The sequence below is a fragment of the Acyrthosiphon pisum genome, chromosome A1 (assembly GCF_005508785.2).
Source record: "Acyrthosiphon pisum isolate AL4f chromosome A1, pea_aphid_22Mar2018_4r6ur, whole genome shotgun sequence".
Lineage (NCBI taxonomy): Eukaryota > Metazoa > Arthropoda > Insecta > Hemiptera > Aphididae > Acyrthosiphon > Acyrthosiphon pisum.
This window is the reverse complement of record NC_042494.1, coordinates 129,904,990-129,925,911: the sequence shown is the minus strand read 5'-3', so window position 1 is coordinate 129,925,911 and position 20,922 is coordinate 129,904,990. Positions and strand designations below refer to the sequence as shown.

The window sequence follows — 20,922 nt, the reverse complement described above, 5'->3', positions numbered from 1 at the left end:
GTGAACTGGGGTGTACCAAAATTAAGATACATGGCGTTATATGTATAGTGCCGTATTTTATTATATATTGCTGAAATTAATTAAAATTATTGAATTCGTCAATATGTGTACAGCGTACACCTGTCAAAACTTCAAACTAAATATAGTATATTATAATACATTATATAGTTGTAGACGTATATGGCGTTGTGCAGTTATATAGCAATCGCTTAAAATGGCGTCTTTGCACTTCTATATAAATTAAATGGTGTCGTGTTTAACGGTTTTCAGCATATTATGAAATTATGTATCTATTCTGATTTCAGCAGTAGTGATAATTTATTAAAGTGCATATATATAAAATAAGATTATATTCACAAACATTCATATCATAAGTGGTTTTATTACGGCATGTGAGGAGTTTATATTATTTTTTTAGCCACCTATGTTATTATTTATTTGATTTAAATATATTTTTTTTAAATAGCAACTTTTTATCAACACATGGGTAATATAATACATCCATTTTTTATAGGTAAATCGCTCGTCGTTCAACAATAGATTACACTATTATAGTATTACACATTATCTAAATTATTTCATTAGGATACAAACAAATTATTATTTTCTACCCTATAATGACCAATTTATTATTCATATCAATACATTTCTCATTTGCATATTTCATGATATGTATTTAATTTATTAAATAATTTGATCACTATAACTATAACTACTAAATGTAGGTACCTATGTTATACTTCGGGGATAATTGGTTAACTTTAACCTATTGTAATTTTAATCTTAATTTACTCATTTTATTGATATTTATTTATAAACTCGTTGAATACTTATTTTAATACACATATGAAACTATTTGTATTCTTCGATCTATTTGCATAAGCCACCACTGAAAATTTGACGGTGTTGCGCTATACTGCAAAATGCACACGACTTATTCGTCTCTGCCAGTATGGACTTCGTGGAGTAATCAATTACGATTTGCACGTTTCATCAAGAGTTATGTCAACTTTATCTTTGCCATATAGGGTTATCGTGTTGTACTGCCTAAAAGCTTAAGTCTAGCGCTGATATACGCTGTAGTATATCTGCATAAGCAACCCACTTTCTGTTGAAGAAGCGTAGGTGAAAAAAGTCACTTCTATTCTGTTTCCAAACGGTTTTTTGGAAATTATATTATGATTTATAATCGATAAAGTTATAGTATTGTAAAAGTTCTACACAGTATAGTTTATAGCTATAGGTATAAAAAGAAAAAAATTATCATTTTTTTCTACATCGCGTTAAAACAAAGATATATCTCGGATACTCCGCGCCACGAGAGAGTGCGACCGCCACGCGCATCTAAATGAATTAGCTCCGACGTCCAGAGGCTAATTATCTCCCACCATGTGGCGTCCGCTCACTGTGTATACAGCGGCAACGGTACGACAGCGATCGACACATACCGACGGTAGTAACCATGACAGGAATGTGGTGGGGATGCGCGGAAATGAACACGTTTTAATCGCCTCCCAGTCGCACTCTCTCGTGGTACGGAGTATAAACGCGTGTTTAAAGTATAGTATATCTATTACTATTATTATTTACTTATTTCTTATTATATAGGAATTGTGCATTGTTTGACATTTGACCATTTTCAAGCCACCTCACAAACATAATATATTACATATTTCGTCAAGGTAATAGATCATTTTGATCATATAATACACACGCCTACACAGTATGTGTGCAGTGTATAAATTACGCGCTACAGACCGTATAAGAATAATAATGGTGATTTTTACACGGACAGTCTGTTCGATTATATACTACATAAGCTGTAACCAGAAGAGGTCGAGGGTGCAATGCAAATACACAAATATCCGAAACACTTGCCATACATAAATTATCGGATGCTTCACAAAAGGGTTGTGTGCGTATATCTTGAGGGAATAATTATAAGGTTGACCGCACAGCTATTACGGTGCGTGCTGTATATGTGTACTACGGAAAAGGGGTAATTTGTTTTTCAAAATTACTCTTGTGCGCGCCAACCATAAGCGGCCCGCTAGCCACAGGCCTCTAGGGATTCCGAAAATCCGCAAGTGTGTGTGTGCATGGTGGTTGCCGGGGGTGAGGTATCGCCCCCCATAAATAAAACTCTCTCTAAGGGATTTTGGCGAAAAGAAATTATTTCACAAATGGTGACCTTCATCCACCCCCTACGACAATTTACAGTTGCCTTGTTTTCGTTATTAATTTATGTTTATTAGAGGGTACAACTACGTTATCCGAAAACATTAAGGCTCCAAGTACGGTCTCGATCTTTTTTTTTTATGATTTTTATTACAAAACATTTCGGTCGAATAGCTCTCTCGCAAACAGAACGTACCAAAGGGAGAATGGCATGAGTTATGTTCAATTTTTTTTTTTTTACTGAATAAAATAAAACTGCAGTTGGTTTATGTTTTTTGGTCGACTTTATTCACATCCGTATCGCTCCTCGTTCACCACCCTAAAGTATGTTGTTGTTACTTGTTTGCACGAAATGACTAACGAAAACATTATACAACGAAATCGCTCGTGAATATTATATGTATAAGGTACTTATATACATTATTACACATTTATACGTATACCTACATAATAAAGTTTTATGATTTTTAGAATTTGATAGATAGTATAGGCTATAGCTAGTTATAATAAAGATGCAGTTTTTAAAAAGAAATCATCAAATTACGGACACTATAGATTGCTGAATGGGTTAAATATGGTTATATTTTATACATTTATACTGGCTATTTGGAACTATTATGAGTAGTAAATTAAATTAATAAGCACTCGATTATTAGCTCTCCTATACAGTTATTATGTAAATAAATTTGGGTTCATTATGGATAAGACCGATGATTTTAGTAGATGTGTAAATTCGTTTTAATTGTCACATGAATGGGTGAGGTGGTGTAAGGCAGGGCATGGCCGTGTGAGGCGTACAATTAATATTAGTTTATAGCCTATAAGTACCTATAAATTATAGTAATATTTATTAGTGTTAATTTCTATTCATAATAATCATTGTTATCCAGCTTCACAGGTTCCCATCTTGGACACATTCGTATAATAACATGGCATGCAAATATGCAATATTTTTTATTTTATTTAAAATCTATTTAGTAATATAACAGGTGTCTAGTTACATACCACTTTTTTCAGTAAAACGATTAGAACATCAGGGACACCCAGATGCCTAAGGGGATACAAATGCACCAGAGTAAAATATTATTAACAAAAATTGTTTTTTAAAATAAATAATAAAATATAAAATTCCTTCTTTGTTAAGAGGACGTCACACCCACATGACGTGTTGTCTCCGTCTTAAAAACGCGTAACATACCAAATTTACGCTCAGAAATTATTTATTTAATTTAATTAATTTACGCTAAGACGGAGACAACACATGTGGGCATTGTGTCCTCTTAATTTATTTTGATAGTTAAAACCAAAATAGTGAAATTTTGAGAAACGGTCCCACTTGTTCTCCATCATGAAAGAACGGAACGTTGACATTACAATAAATTAGATCGGTAATCATGATATGTGATATTATTATTATTATTCTAAATTCTAATCTACTTTGTACATCGTGGTTAAGCTCGCTTGAGTGGTCGAAATATTTTATATTTGATATCGTACCAGTGTATGTACCTACTGTGATTAATAAATTACTAATTAGTGACCATTTTGTAATTAATCAAAACTAGATATGTTCCAAATATAGGTACCTTGTTTTATTATACTGATGCTTGATGTCTAAAGATTTCATAAAAATGAAATGTTTAGGGGTGTGGGAGGCCTCGCCACCACGACTTCTATTGACACCAAAAGTGAGCTAATTCTCTTCGGGTGTCCCTGCATAACATTTTAGTGATAACATATAAACATTCTAAAAATTATACATTATAATGTGCACTGTCTAAACTGTTCCAAAAAGATAGACTATTGTTACCAACCTAAAAGGTTATAAGAATTAAGAAGATTAAAATAGTATAATGTATAATTATAGTCAAAATTATAAAAACAATTTTTAATATAATTAACAAATTGGTCATTATAAACATAATATTCAATTATATTTAAATGTAATGTTTATAACTATAGGATTAACAAGATGTATTAGGTATAGGTACTAAAGTTTACGAGAGAGCCAGAGTGAAAATTCCGAAAAATAATAACTTTGCAATCTGAATTTGGCACACTATGCCAGTCACATAAAATTATAAAAATAATTATGAAGTGAATTGTCATAATGAGACTAAAATAACATTTTTCTGACAATGCAATAACTGTCAAATTATCCAAAATTGGTTTTCTAAAAATACATGTGAAATATCCTCATCAGTATACAAACCTGCGTCACCACCAGTCTGCAGGGTTTTCAGAATACTTCTCCCACACATTCTATTCTCACCTGCGTATCTCTCAAAAATTGTCAGAAACTAGCATAATATATATTATTATTATAAATATATGTATAACTTGATATAAGTGTAAAAAATCTCGTCTGTTTAATTTAATTTGAATTATTCGCAACTGTTGTATCTGCCAAGACATCATCCCGCATTCCGAACTAAAATAAAATATATGTACCTATAACAGACAGCTTTGCTTTTACCCAGTGAAATCTCAAAAATTCGTATGTATTCCCTATTACCGCGATGTCAATTATAATTATCACGAAAACCTAATTACAAATTACATTTAATGAGAAAACCACTGTTCAAGTTTATATATTTTAAAGGTAGATAATCTGATAATATCCAAACCATTACAAATTACGATAAATTGATTCTGTGAGCTTGGTTTTTTTATACTCAACACAATGTTTTAAAAATCATAATATATATCGAATATTAACATAAAAAAAGAACTTTCGACCAAAAGAATTAGGATTTTAGCATCAAATTTGATGTTTTTAAAATATAAAAGCTTTAAAACAATTATTATATCGATCGTATAATAGAAGAAGATGCCTTATGTTAACAAATTCAAATAATAATTGCCTAGGTATAATAATATAATAAAACAAATTCAAATAACATAATAACTAATAAGTAAAATGAACAATAATATTAGGGGACATAATATACAATTCAGCAGAAAATATAATATATTTTATTGCTGAGATTTTTTAAATGATATTTGCTCAAACTCTACATGTCCAAAGTGAATAGTGATTATGTTACGCGCATACTATAACGAAGATTTAAAAATATATAAGAGTGAAACGTTAGAACTTATGTATAGGTTCCTCTACATGTGAGTCCCTATACCGGTCGAAAACGTGTAATATCAATTATCAAATAGTCAATTCAAAATAGATAGGTATTATGCATTTTCGTCTCATAAATGCGTTTTGAGATTTTTTTTCGATCACAAGATCGGTTTCAATATTTTCAGAGATTCTATCTTAGAAAACCCGATAACTTATACTATACTCTCGTCTCTCATATTATATTTTTAACGACTTTTGATTCGTTCAAAAAGAAAATGATATTATATTTGATAAATAAATAGAGAGAAAAGTAAAAAATTTGGACGCACTTCATATATAGGTAAGTATATACAGTTCAGTATCTATGTATAGTGCATTAAATACGTATTATATTATATATATATTATACTCGTAATCGTACTATAGCAATACATATTATATTTATACATTTTGAACATTTTGGACCATAGTGGCAAGCATTTTAGCAATCAAAATTTTCCGACGTGACAATCTTATGTATGTGGAAAGAAAGAAAGAGATAGGCTCCTGTCGGCGACCGTGGGCTTAAATGACCCCGCGAGGCCCGAGAAGAATAATAAAACGACAGATTATCCGGGCAAATTGGTTTATGGGTGGTGTGGACCTCTTTCGGGCGTCGAATAATAAATATGTGTTTTCGGTCGACTAGCCCGAGTATAGTCGTCAGACATGTGTGTGTGTGTGTGTGTACATATAATATGTATATATACGCGGCCACAGGGTGTTTTATATATATACACACGAACACTAATCTATCCCTCCATCCCCCTTGGTATGCCATATCTATATACGGAGTATACACTTACACCGTTACACACGTATATAATAATAATATGTAATATGGGGCGAGTGGAGGAGAAATAAGTTTTTTTTTGTCCTCGCACCCTTCGCGTCGTATCATATTTTTAGGGAGCTCGTGCGCTGATTTCACGGGGCGCCGATCACGAATATGCTCGACGACTATTATACGACGACTATATAATAATAATATGATATATATATATACACGCATACGCGTGTATTCAGTGTTACATGGGAATTCGCACTTGTTGTGTACGCCGCCCGTACAACAATGATTATGCTAATGGACACCCCGATAACAATAACGCTCTAAATTATTGCCCATTAAACATCAACCGCGCCGCAATTGTATATAATATAATAAAATAATATAATATAATATAATATACAGCGTATATGCGTGTACGCTTAATATCCACGCACCCGCCAATGTCATATTTTTAACGGCAGAAACACCCGGTTTTTCATATTGTGTAATGTAATACATAAGTAAGTCGTAGGTACACGATCGACTGAAGTCTTATTTGCAGTGCGTCGTTATGATGGAGAGATAGCATAGGTAGCTAGTAGTCTTCGGCATAATATTATATATATATATATATTTTTATATATATAATATTAGGTAGATACATAAGATAGCGTTGGCCTTTCAAATTTTTACGAATTTCTATTTTGAACATATACCTACAATCTTCATGGCTACAAGGTTATACCTATTTAATTGAAGATAGCCACGAATATTCTGAAATTTTAAAAATAGTATGTAGGTACATACCGGGATACCACGACCGAACAGACATTATATGATACAAATATATAAATCATAGCTAATATTATGGCCTACGCCTCGCACCAATCGTGTAAAATCGCACAAATTGTCTCTACAAAATCAAAATCGAGTGAGCTGGATATTGAAAACTTATTTGTAAATAAGTACAAAACTATATCTAAATTCGAAATTCAGACATGGTTTAACGTTTATATTATTAGGTCGATAAGTCGAGTATTCATACTATAAAATATTATACTAATATTGCTATATATAATGTTATACATTGTGGTATATAATATTAACATTTTCATGACTCCTCATCATTATAAAACGAACCATTATTATTTATTAGATATAAAAAATACTGAATTTTTGTATTATATATTACTTAATATAAATATTTGAACGAAATACTCATATCTTTATTTCATATTAAAATTAAGCATTTTGTTTGCTTAACAGCAGATGAATATATTATTTTCATTTTAGTTTTATTTTGCATAGTTTTCCAATTAAAATATTCTGTATGATTGTGTAAAATATTAAAAATACCTATTACACAAGTTATTTTTGTTTTCTATCATTTAAAAACCAACAACTATTGACTACTGAGTAAAAGTAGTATTACTCTCGAGTATATGAATACTCAATATAATAATTAAAGAGTGAGTCATTTAGAGGTTTGACAGTAAAAAATCAATCAAATGTATTGAATTGAATATAAGATTTACAAATTGGCCAAATTTTCTCTAAAACCACATCATTAGTTTAAAAAAATGCACTTAAAAATTTCAAAAATGCAAACATAAAATTAATTCAAAACATACGTTTAGCAAACGTTTGTTATTGTTATTCTCATTAATTAATATTTTTATTATTATTGATTAGACTTATTTTTCATGAATAAGTAGTAGTTTGCAATATTTTATATTTTATCCGTGAACAAGCGGTATTGAAAACAAAAATCTTTAAGTTATCTGAACAAGTCAAATTATTCTTATAATCAATACATACAACAATAAAAAAAAACTAGAATGCTAATCGCTGTAAGGCGTAGGTGGATTTAAAAAAAAAAAAGAATAACATTAAAATGTGAAAAACATTGTAAGAAAATAAACTCAAAACATTAAATATACTAAATTAATTTTTATATAAGTATCCCCACCTATTATCGATGAGTTATATGCGAAACAAGTTTTGTCCAAACTTTATTCCTTCTATATATTATATTATGCTGCATATAGTCAAAAACACATATTAGGAATTAGGATTGCGCATACAATTTTTGATTATAACTTATTATTAAAGTAAGCAATACGCCTCCTTTGACTTTTCGAACTAACTATAAACGGACCGTTGAAATTTATACTCGATCCTATCCATTTAAGGAGTAATTGTTTGAATATAAATTATGATAATAATATACGATTTTCGGTCTTGCACTTGCTTACAATTAGGAAAATGTACGGGGAAATGAATACAGTAGGTAAGTACCTGAATAATGTGTAACTATAATGAAAGTGTCTAAAAAATATGACTAATATATAGAATTATAAATTTGCTACAGTGATTTTTTTCTGAAGAATCGTCGTACTTCCATAATTTACAAAATACCTAATAATAATAATCAGTTGAACATGATTATGACAATAATATACATTACGCACCTCTCTTAAGTTTTTCCAACGGTTCGTGGTGCAATAGTGACGGCGGACACGGCACCGACGTGTGATGATGATGGTGATGACCATCGTGATGGTGCACGTGGTGGTGTCCAAGCATGCCTTGGTGCAGTCCGGCACTGCCGTCGTGCACGGGATGGTGAAACGATGCCGGTGACGCGTGTTGTAATGCGACGTTATGGTGATCGGAACCCGTCGACGACACCAAGTCTTGAAGACACAGACTCGGGTCGGTCAGGTTTTCCAGGCGTTCCATCATTTTCGGGTTTTCGAACTCTCAATTTTCGCTTATCAAAGGCCAACGACCATCACCGGATTCGAATGCGGAAAGTGAACACTCAGTTGAAATCTGCAACCAACCACACAATATTCACAAACGATATAAAAACTATGCAATATACATAAATTCTATGCACATTGCAACAATAAACGCATACTACATTATTTCACAATAACTCGATTAAGTTGCATAATATAGAACTATAAGGGAAATAGGCAGGTAGTTATTTTATGGGGACCTATCATTAAATAATCCAACCTATAATAAATAAAACCATTTGCAGGATTTGCTAACGAATCACGATTGCCGTTGCGTATATAATACATGATATTATTGTATAAATATAATATACATATTTCAATATTATACATTTCGTCTGTTTATAATATTCATAACATATATTATTATAATGTAGCTATAATATTATGTAAGTAAATAAATGTTTTGCTAATATAAATAATATTATTGCAAAAATGATCGATTGAGACAATACTTACAGATAAATAAATCGAACTGTATTAATAGTTCGGATAAATTTTAACATTTTCACTATAATCACTAGGTTTATAGAAGAAAAAAACATTTTTAAAGTATATTGTTCTTTTCAGCACATAGAAACTATATACTTCACAAAACTAACTAACATTAAATAATAAAAATATAAAAATCGAAATTCGTTAAACTAGTTTAATAATTATTAATTATATAACTAAAATATATTATGTTTATTATTTACACCAACAGACATTTATACAGATTGCAGTAGTACAGGTATATGCATACTTATTACAATATGCCAATCGTTTACAGTTTTAACAATATTAGTATCGTCAATTTTTATACTATAATATCTTGACTGACGTCTAGTACCTATAGTTAAACAAAGAGTACCAACCCAAGTAATATTAGAGGAGTGGTTGTGATAAAATTTATTTTTTGTTCACATGATAAACATGCGAGTTCTTAATATTCCTATATTATACATATATATATATATATTTTTTAATTTAATAACTGAATAAAAACGCAATATAAGTACAAACAATAATTACTTATATATTCTATATTTCTATTTAATCGTCAAGTAGGTTAGATTGTATAAATTAATTGAACGATCATTACTAATAAAGTTAAAAAAATTGTATACGGCACAGCCTGCAATATGATTATTAAAATACTGCGTATATGTATATTATGGATATATATACCTACACTCCAGGCAAATATTGATAAATCTAAACGATTTTTATGGTTTTATGTGTGTATAGATTAAAATGCTTCAACAGAAAAATCATGACTAAATTCACGTACGCAAGAGAAAATCTAAGAATTATTCACATAGAAGAAAATGCAATCATAAAACATGCGTTTAAAGACGTTGAGGCTTTGTTTTATGATTCTAAAATCTTGAGTTAATCAATAAAACTTAAGTTGTTCATAGTAAATAATATTTATATCCCTCAAAATGTTAACACGCATGCAGATAAATTTAAAAATGAGTATTTTTATTATTTATATTTTAATGTTTATATTATACTTACAATATATTATAATATATTTTTGCAGATTTGCTACCAAAAATTATCATGTGCCACATGCGTCGCGTTTAAAATTTAAACGATCATACAAAAAACAATAAAGAGTAAAATAATATAAACTTATTCGGATATTTAATAAGTACCAATTTATATCAATGACCTTTTTTTAAAAACGAATTATTGAGTCCTTGCAAATCGAATAAAGCCAATCAAATAAATATAAATTACACACATACATGTGGGTGTTTTATATAAAAAGAGAACCATTTTATCGTAATTCCACACTGCAATTTACGTCATAAAAAAAACGTTCGTACTCAATTATCTTTTACAATTTTAAATACCTTTACACATATTTCTAAGGCCTGCCCATTTATATTTTTTGAATGCAAATCGAGTTAATAATGTATGCTTATTGCTTAAATACTATCTATCCAGCCTATACCTGAGGTAGGGTACCTACGAAGCATGAATGAATTTCATTGTATTTTACTCAACTCGATCACTTTAATAATGAACCACACATATAGTAAATAGGTACAAGAAATTATATATAGGTACCTTTGTCGTTTAAAATATTTTTACTGTCATATTATGTTGTGATTATATAATGTTTGCCTTGTTAACCTAATCTATTTTCCTAATAAAAATAAAAACTTTATTATATGTTATAACTTATATTATATAGTTATATGCATGTAACTAGGTACCTACTTAAACATGTCCAGCAAAAAATATAAAGTATAGGTACTAATTTTAATTTAAATATACCTATTTATATCTATATTCTTAACATTTCAAAAGCTAAATAAATTCTGTTCTAACCTTGAGTAGGTACTGTGCATCTGAATTTGAATAAATCAAAAAATCAAATCTATACAGTTAAATTTTACTCTTGTAAAAAATAAAAATAAGAGTATATATAAGTATACCTACATATTTATTATTTACGAATTTAGTAAAAAGTTTACAAATTAAGTTGACTGTTGACCACATACTATTGTAAGAATTGGTATTTATATGGAATTAAAATATATTATTATTTTATATATTGGTAATATACACTATTAATATTATTTACAATCACGCAATGGTGAAAGTAAAGATAAAAACTATTTTGAGCGTTTTTGTAGGTTAGGCGTTTATATACCTTATACCTGTATGATGAATAAATATATATGATGAATATTTTTAAAAGGTTTTTTCTATATTCTTATGATCATTAGATTTACTCGATCAATTTTAAATATACAATTAGGTTAAAAGTTGGTAAGTATATGACTGAAAAGGAATTAGAAGTTTAAAATATTTATAGAATCTACCTTAGATCTTTTTAATACCCCTCGAGATAATTTTAAATTTAAGACAAGCATATTATTAATAAATATTTATTATAATTCAGAAAGACCATTTTAAACTTTAGTCAGGTATACGATCCGCTTTAACATAATTTTATGAGTAAGTAACTTAATCTTTATTAATATTATTATACTACATGTTATTTAGTTGGTCTTGTATTATTATGTACTAATAGTTACATAATACCTGCACCACATTGTTTACTGTAAAAATCTAGTCCTGTTGAATTATAAATAAATAAATAGGTACTATGAATTTATTGTTAAGCTAGAGACTAAAGTATGTAGGTACCTATAAGTTAACATATTATTATATTATAGGTACAACCAATGTATGTATACGTCATAATTAAGAGTTAAATAATATATATATATTATAATATATCAATATAAATTAATTAGAAAATCAGTAAGACAGTAACCCTGGTATTGATGTATATGTACAGCAGTGCCAATATTATAATGAGTTTTTTATAAATTCGATATGTGAATGTGAATTAATAGCCTCCCTTTTACGATAGTTCTCAACGACAACAACAACAACAAATAACATAAGACAAACGCTTAAAATGTATTTTAATATTAATAAAAAAAATGATCCGACTTCTCTGTGATTATAATAATTTTTAAAAATTTGTGTCTATACGATTCGCGCGTGGACGTTGAAAATATAGTAAATACCTCGTATATAATATAATATATTATTATTATAATATATGTTATATCGTTGAAGCTTTAATCCTCGTAAAGCGGCCGCGGGAACGGAAAAATTGTCTGTCCGCCGTGACTAAACTCATCCGTCGTGCGCCGATGACGCGGACAGCGACGTATTATTATTTTATTTTATATTATTATCATAATATACGCACCAGATCGAGTCGGGGACCGCGACGAACGACGAACGAACACGCGACACACACGATAATATAATTGATGAAAATTAATCGGAAAACGATATATTATTATAATTGTCGTGACTCGTAAATCGTGGGCAATATATTATATAATTTTTCGCGGTGAAAACTGCGATTCACGGTCGCGAAAACCCACGTGCATAATATACGCGGTGGCGTTCGATTCGCAGGACGCACGGTGTACTCATGCATTATTATACCACTGCTTGTACTACTGTAGTCGGTAACGGTAACAAAAAAATATTATACCACGTGTGGTATAAAAAAAATATAATAACAATATTAATACGAAGATGACGACGAAATATAATTTAAACGAATTTACTCACTTCGGAAAAAAACCATGATATCGCCAGCAATTTTTCGGGAACATCGGACGTTATGACGTGTATACCTTCATTTAAATGACAAATGTACCTACGTAATATAAGCGGTACGTTTGTCGTATAGTCTACTGCGTCGTCTGCACCGCACGCAGAATACGTTTTATTTTAGTTAAATACTTATTTAAATGTTACTGTTGACACGCACACCTCATTTGAAAATATTATAATACTATACCTAATATTCTTAGTTCTGATTACCTATGTTATATCTCATTTTACACTCACAATTGAAACTATACCTAATGTGAGTGCATTATAAATTGATAATAAAGATAACTATACGACAATAATAATAGAGTATAGTAGTTGTAATACATAACATTAGATATTATATTAAATATTGACGAATAATTCGCTCGACTTACCGGTTGATTTTCGATGCGTTTATGCCCGTCGTGCAATATTTCGTTCCAACGCGTCAAAAACAAAACAAAAATTCGATATTTCATACGTCGCGAAAAGGTGAATTAGATAATAATGTAACGATGATAATATTATTATTGTGACCGTACACGATTATAATATTATAATAATACCGTTGATCCGACTGGAGTGAAATATAATCGTCACGCCGCACACGCACATGCACGGAAACGGTCCGTACTTACGCACAATGTAAGTCGCTTGTAAATATTATGTATAATATTATTATATTATATATTATGTATAATACGCGAGTTTACAATATAATAATATATATTTAAGTACACGCCGTATACGGTAGGTATATATTCGTATATTATAATAATAATAATAATACGCGAGAGCCGGCCGCGCAGAGTTTTAAAGTTAAGCTAACAAATTGACCTCAGATTAGGTCGACTATCCGCGGTTTGAGCCCCCCGGCTTTGAGATATGGGAACCGATCGGCAGCGGCGGCGGCAGTGGTGGCGGCGGCGGCCACCATCCCGGGTAATGGGCGGGCCCCGCCGCGTCTGGCCCATTCGGGCGGCGCTTGCGCTCTCTCGCCCCCGATCGCCACCACCGCCGCCGACGACGCCACGTACGCGCTCGACACACGTACGGTATTTTCTTTTTTCTCCCTCCTCCCCTCCTCTCTACTCGTTCGGTCCCATCACACGTCCTACCCACTCACCCACCCACACCCACACCGACACCGCCGCCGCTCTGCACCCGCGCTGCACCGCTAGAGTGTACCTATATGCGCTCGGCGAACGGGTTCATTTGTTTTACGGTTTCGCGCTCGTACGCCGTCTTGTCCGCAGACGATTTTTCATACGATATTATTACCACGCAACCCACCCGCACCCTCTCGTCACCGGGTCGAACCACCGCCGCCGCCGCCGCCGCCGCCGTTGTTTTTGCCAATCTCGCGTGCGAAGGTCGTCGTGCGCCGCTTTAATGATAATAATAATAATATGATATGTCCGCCGCCGCCGCTGCTTCAAACTTTGCCGAAAAACGACGCGTTTTTATGTAATAATAATTATTTACGCCGCGTCAACGCGCAAAGGCCGCCGCTCGCACTGTCACTGCATCAGGATGACGCGCGCAGCGGTGCTCGCGTTTCGACCCTCGTCAAATTTCGTGAGCGCCACACCGACGAAAACATAATATAATATTATTATTATTGTTATTATTATTACTTTATTATTATTATTAATGCAATTTCGTTTTCTACGATGGGTATATAATACACAAAACGATATGATTATTATATTAAATATAATATAATATTGGTTTATTCGTTTACGAGTTCATAATATTATATTATTTAATAATATATTCCTGAGTTCTAAGGTTGTGGAGGGGGGAGGGAGCGAAAAAAGATCGTCTCACTGTGCCTAAAATTACATGACCTGTGTCCTGAATAAAAATATTATTTTGCTTTTCCCAAAACGGTATACACCTAACTATAACTGCGCATGTATACCTATAATATATGGTGAGAGGGTAACCTATATAAGTAAGGTACCTACCGCAGTCGCATGTATATAATAATAAATGTTATACACGGGGTACCTATATATATTTTATATACTTTATATAGGCACAAATCACTACTCAATTTTATTTATTATTATTACAGGTATAATGCGTATAATAATAATTAATATGTACAATATGTATAATATTATGTACATAATAATATAAACGCATATAGTGTATAATAATCACACTGAACCCTATACATATAAGACTAACGATATAATAATAATGATAATAATAATAATAATAATAATATAACCACGCGGGTATACCGATAAATTCGCGTGTGTGCTGCAGTATTAAATTATATTATATACTTGTCGTAACACGGCGGGGAATTTACAATCGTTTAAACTAACAATAATGTATAGCATACGCTTCAAGTAAACGAGAGAGTAAAACTGTATATCATTTATAGTACTTACCTACTATTACCTCTACATTACTAACTACCCATCTTCAAAATCACTTCATACCTATATAAACTTAAATTTAACATTTAAACACTATTATATTAAATACTACCTATTACTTTTACACTTGTATTTATTTTCGATTTTTAATATCTATTTAAAATATTTGTGAATTTTGGATGGTTGAAAATAATTTATTGAATTTCTTAAATTTATTTTGTTTTGGACTAACGCATCGCTGAAGGAAGTGCTTTGCTCAATACTTCCACTTGACCTGAATTAAGATCTTTTTTTCATCTACCAACTACGATATAGTACCTTTATAATATATGTACACACATACCTAAAATGGAATATTTAAATTGTGCTCATTTTTCGATTAAGAAAAAAGTTAACTACAACCTATGTGAATTGACTATACTAATTATTAATTAAATTAAAAATAATATATTATAATAAATTTATATTTTATGAAAATTAAATTGTATTCTCATAAAACAGTTTAGAAAAATATAAAAATTAAATTAAAACTTATTATAATTCTAATTATTAAAACTTATTTTACCTATCTTGTACCTATCTTATTGTACCTACTTAATATTATAAATATAAAAGAATGAAACCCTCTTATACTTCATTGAATGTATATAATATGTATAATTTTAAGTTGGACAGGCGGTTAATATTATTTAAAATAAGTTGGTTTCAAAAAATGTGATGAAAATAATGTAGTCGACTAATACATTTACCAAATATTAAACAATTTAGAATTTGAAATATACAAAGTATTTTAAAATAAATAATAATACCTACAATTAATATTCCTGAATAATACATACCTAGGTATTTTAAATAATAAATACTTTATGAATTTAAATATTGGTAGTTATGACTATAATATGACTATAATACCTTTAGGTACCTATTGTTTATCTTGTTATAACATACATTTTAAGAGCATATTGAATATTTAGGTATAACTGTAGTATCATAAAAAAATTATTTGTGGACTTGAACATATTAGATTAATAAAAAATATTGAAATAAAGTTTATGAAATAAATATGTACTAAACAATTATCAGAAATTAAGTACTTATATCTGTAATATGAACAATAAATGTATTAGTTTATGTCATTTCTATAAATAATTTTACTATGAACTAGGACCTCTAAACAATCTAAGAAACAGTCAAAGTTTCAAAAAAAAATCATCAATATTACAATCTCAATATTGTGCATTATAATAGACATTAGTATATTACATAACAACATTCTCAAAAAAATTATTATTCATAGCATTTCCATTAGCAATGATCATACAATTTAGATGCACATCTTGCCGAAGTCCTGAGATTTAAAGAAGTATGATTAAGATATTCAAGGTTATTGATACGGATGTGAGATGAATTATCATAATATTCAGACTAGAATAAATAGGCGGGAATAGGTACATAATATATTGAAAAAGAACTGCTGCAGTAGGCCACAACGAAAAATCGTTTGAGATCAACTGTGATCCGCTGGTATTAAGTCGGCTTTACAACTCGAAAGAAAAACACTAATAAATCCCACTTACTTCTCACTACTGTGTTTTAACTGAGCAACTCGTGCGAATTTTAATTGCTGTTTATATTAATTTATCCCGTGGTTCTTTAAACGACAAAAAATATTGATTCAGACCATTCATTGAAAATTGTAACGTATCAGTGCTAATTGCTTAATAATTTTCAAGCTATACCTACTTACATATAATAATGGGTATCTATATATTATTAAATATAATCAATATTAAATCATAATGTGGTAAAAATTAATAACTGGATTTTAGGACAGTTACGTTATGATGATTGGACTACTCATAATTTATCATTTCTAATAACATGAAACTTAGGCAATAACAATTGTTAACATAAATATAATATGACGATTATTTGAATTTTACTCAGGTAATATATTGTGCTAAATTATGATTACTATTATTACATCATTTACAATATTTTGTGTTATGTAATAAACGAATATACCAACTGCAAATTTATTTTTACACATAATAATTAGGTAATTATTTCCAATGTTATATTATTTAAGAACAGTACCAAATACCAATATATTATATAGTATCAAGCTTAAGGTATAAAGTATTGAGTATTTTTATTCAAAAAAATATTATGCAATATATTTTTATTTATATTTAATTTTATATAGGGACAGTAGGTACTTAAAATGTTAATTAAAATTAATTTACTGCAATTTATTAAATATACCCTTTGGCATTTTAAAATTGGAAATTTTAATAGATTTAAAGTTTATTTGATATTTTTTTTTACATTATAATTACATAATATAAAATGATAAGAGACATTTATATTATCATTTATCCTAAAATAAAATAGGTTTTGTGTATAATTATTTAAAAGCATTTAAATCCTACGGAGTTAAACTATAATTTTTTTTTATTATTTTACACTGAAAATTCAATATATAATTAAAAATATTTAGTTTATTATTATTTATTACTATTTTCATTTGATTAAAATTATAAAAATTTTGTTATCGCTGCTGGAGGCAACTTTATAAATTAATACTTTGATTAATATAATTATGAATACAATGAATTGTATAAATTATATAAAATTTACGTTACTATATAAAATAAGAACTGCACATTAAAGCGTATTTTAATGTTAACTTGTTAAGCTATTATTTAAAAAAATTTCAACCGTGAATTTTATATGATGAAATAAATATTATTAAGTTTCTAACTAAAGACTAGGATGAAAAAAAACCTTAACTTATATGCCCGGTGAACTGGCAGTAAGACATACAAATTATATGGATTTAACTGGTTTAAGTTACCTCTCAAATATTTCACGCATACAAACTTAAATGTGTGCACTTAATATAAAATTATACATATAATATATCAAGTAAATATTCATCGTATGTAATACAAAAATACAATAATTCTAGTATCTAAAGCTGTGTACCTATTGGTTATTTCTATAATACCTACGCAGGCTTATATTAATTTAACGGAATTTCGTCACGTAATATACATTATAATATTTATAATGATATGATGATATCACATAACGAACACGAGTTAGAATCGAGGGGTAATAGGTGGAGAAGGGGCTAAAGTGGTAGTGAATGGAGGGGAGGACGAAAAAGAGCAAAACACTAACCTGATACTGGGTAGCCGTTCCACTAATCCAGCGGGATCAACATGCTAAGCCTGGGCTATCCGGCGGCGCACTGAGGGCGACACTCTCAGAATCCTCATCCCTTCCTTCCTGTACCGTCGTCGTCGGCGGCCCAACTCCACCCCCTTTTTTCCTCGAGCGGAGGGGTTGAATACACACGCCGCCGCTACCCCTACCAGCAACAGCAGCAGCAGCAGCATCAGTACTACCACCACCGACACTCGCCCACATCGAATCTCTCGACCCCCTCCAACCACCCCGTGCTGCAGGTGTGTGCAGTGATATATATATATTTGTGTATAAATATATTCGCACGCTATCTCGTGCCAGTGTCTTCGTTGGTGCAGTAACTAGTTGCATTAATAATTATAACATAACACCCACTACACTACGATATGCTTATCCCGAAGTAATAAGATAATATATATTCAATGAGTTATATATATACACACTCCGATGAGAAAACCTGGAGATAACGCAAATGATTTTAAGCAAGTAAAATCATATTTAAATAAATGCTGCACAATGCACATCATGTAAGAATACGGATATAGATCTACAAAACTACAAACCGTAAAAAATATATTGCATACTGCAGTGCGTATAATGCCTATGAACAAATAAAAGAAACTGGTTCAAATAAATTCCTAACATATATTACAACCATATTATATACTAATATAGTGATATATTATACTGATATATAAAAACACAATTAAATAAACTCCTTTCAAATGCTATCTCAATTAAATATTATATTATTCAACAAATTAATTTAAAAATAAATGTCTTAAAAATGTAATTATTTAATTAATTCCCAATTATTAGGCTGTAGTTACCTACCTATACCTAAGTTGTATTATAATTTATAGGGAACATTATTGGAATTTTCCATGAAAAGTCGAAACTGTTGTAGGCACACATCAGGTACACCTATATATTATATACTCTTATACACTATAGGTATGTAATTTATGTTCCTCGGTCTATATAGTAAATTTAAAGACAGTTTTATTGAGGGTCGGTAAATATATTATAATCATGTCAAGCATTACCTGTTGGCCATAAAAGGAGTTAACACGCATTGTGATTGGTCGTTAGAATCAGCTACTGTAATATTTTTTCCCCAATCAATAAATCACTCTTGGATTTTGTTCGAACTAGTGCAGTCGATATACACTATGCCAAGTGCTCTTCGTTTATAATGACTATAAAACATAACATTAATAAACACTTAAGATTACAAAATATTATGGTACGTGTATTATTCGCAAAGTACCTGTATTATATTTTATAAGAATGTAAATTTATCATTATAATATAGACTGAAATATCTTTTTATTTACAATTGATGGACGTAAAAAAACCAATGATTACTAAATTTTATACTAAGCAATTATTGATTAAAAAATTATTATCTTTTAAACCTTATACTTATGTTCATGTAACTACACGTTTACACTATTATAACAAACAAAACAATACTAACTAATAAAAGATATAATATGTTTAATGTTCTGCGACCAATTTGTATTTGATTATAATATAAACTCAATAGTCAATATTGTCATCAGATCAACATCTTAAAATTATGAAATATTAATTTATTTAGTACAAAATCTATTAGGTATTTCTATATTAGATAATAAATGTTGATGTTTGTCTAATATAATATTATATTATATTAAATAATCTTAATTATTACCAATATCTTAAACCAATAAAATATAAATTATAATAAAGATCATATTATTACTTATACGTATATAATTAGGTATTAAATAGGTAGGTTATACTTAACATAATTTTCCATGATTTTTACTTAAATCTTGTAACACATTTTCTAATGTTTTTGGATAATTTTTAAATCACATTTGTAATATATATAAATACTTCAAAGTTTTGCGGTGGATAAAAACGCAATTCCTGGTGTTCACTTTAAGTGCAAGGGCTGTTTTAGTTTGTTCGGACGTTACTGGGAAGTGGAATTAAGGTTAATCCTTGAGAAACATGCTGGCAAAGGTTCTTGTTCCGAATATACCTCTAAGTAGTTTTATCGTCTATTTGAAAGATTGTTTAGTAAAAACAAAACCGGAGAAGTCGCTCTTCTGTATAGTAGTTTTCGAATGAACCTCATCATTGATTAGGACATATACGCTGTAAAGGATGTGTTAAATTTGAATTCAGAGATCAATCATCGGGGAGACGGTTTGTCAATTTCTATTTCAAAATAATAATATAGGTAGGTACCTCGTAATAGCAGAAAACTTTCTATATTAATATTGTTTTGAGTTACAAAATAATTTAACTAAAACATGTACATTCTTTTTA

The 20,922-nt window shown here is 29.9% G+C and overlaps 1 protein-coding gene across 6 annotated transcripts in view; it reads right to left on the bottom strand.

Annotated features, from left to right (window-relative positions):
• LOC100167981 (pituitary homeobox homolog Ptx1) overlaps positions 1 to 19,772 on the bottom strand; it is a 40,720-nt gene extending 20,948 nt beyond the window's left edge. The window contains exons 1-2 of one of the 6 annotated variants that reach the window (XM_008182245.3): positions 19,647 to 19,772; positions 8,534 to 8,897 (exon numbers count right to left, since the gene is read on the bottom strand). In XM_008182245.3, the coding sequence (XP_008180467.1) occupies positions 8,534 to 8,807 (274 nt within the window). In that variant the 5' untranslated portion in view covers positions 8,808 to 8,897; positions 19,647 to 19,772. Of the gene's footprint in view, positions 1 to 8,533; positions 8,898 to 9,325; positions 9,711 to 12,405; positions 12,859 to 12,967; positions 13,187 to 13,389; positions 13,865 to 18,573; positions 18,804 to 19,646 lie in introns of those variants that run through there. The other 5 variants (XM_003242711.4, XM_001949186.5, XM_016802334.2 and 2 more) reach the window with 5 other exon arrangements.
• Between the last annotated feature and the right edge of the window lie 1,150 nt (positions 19,773 to 20,922).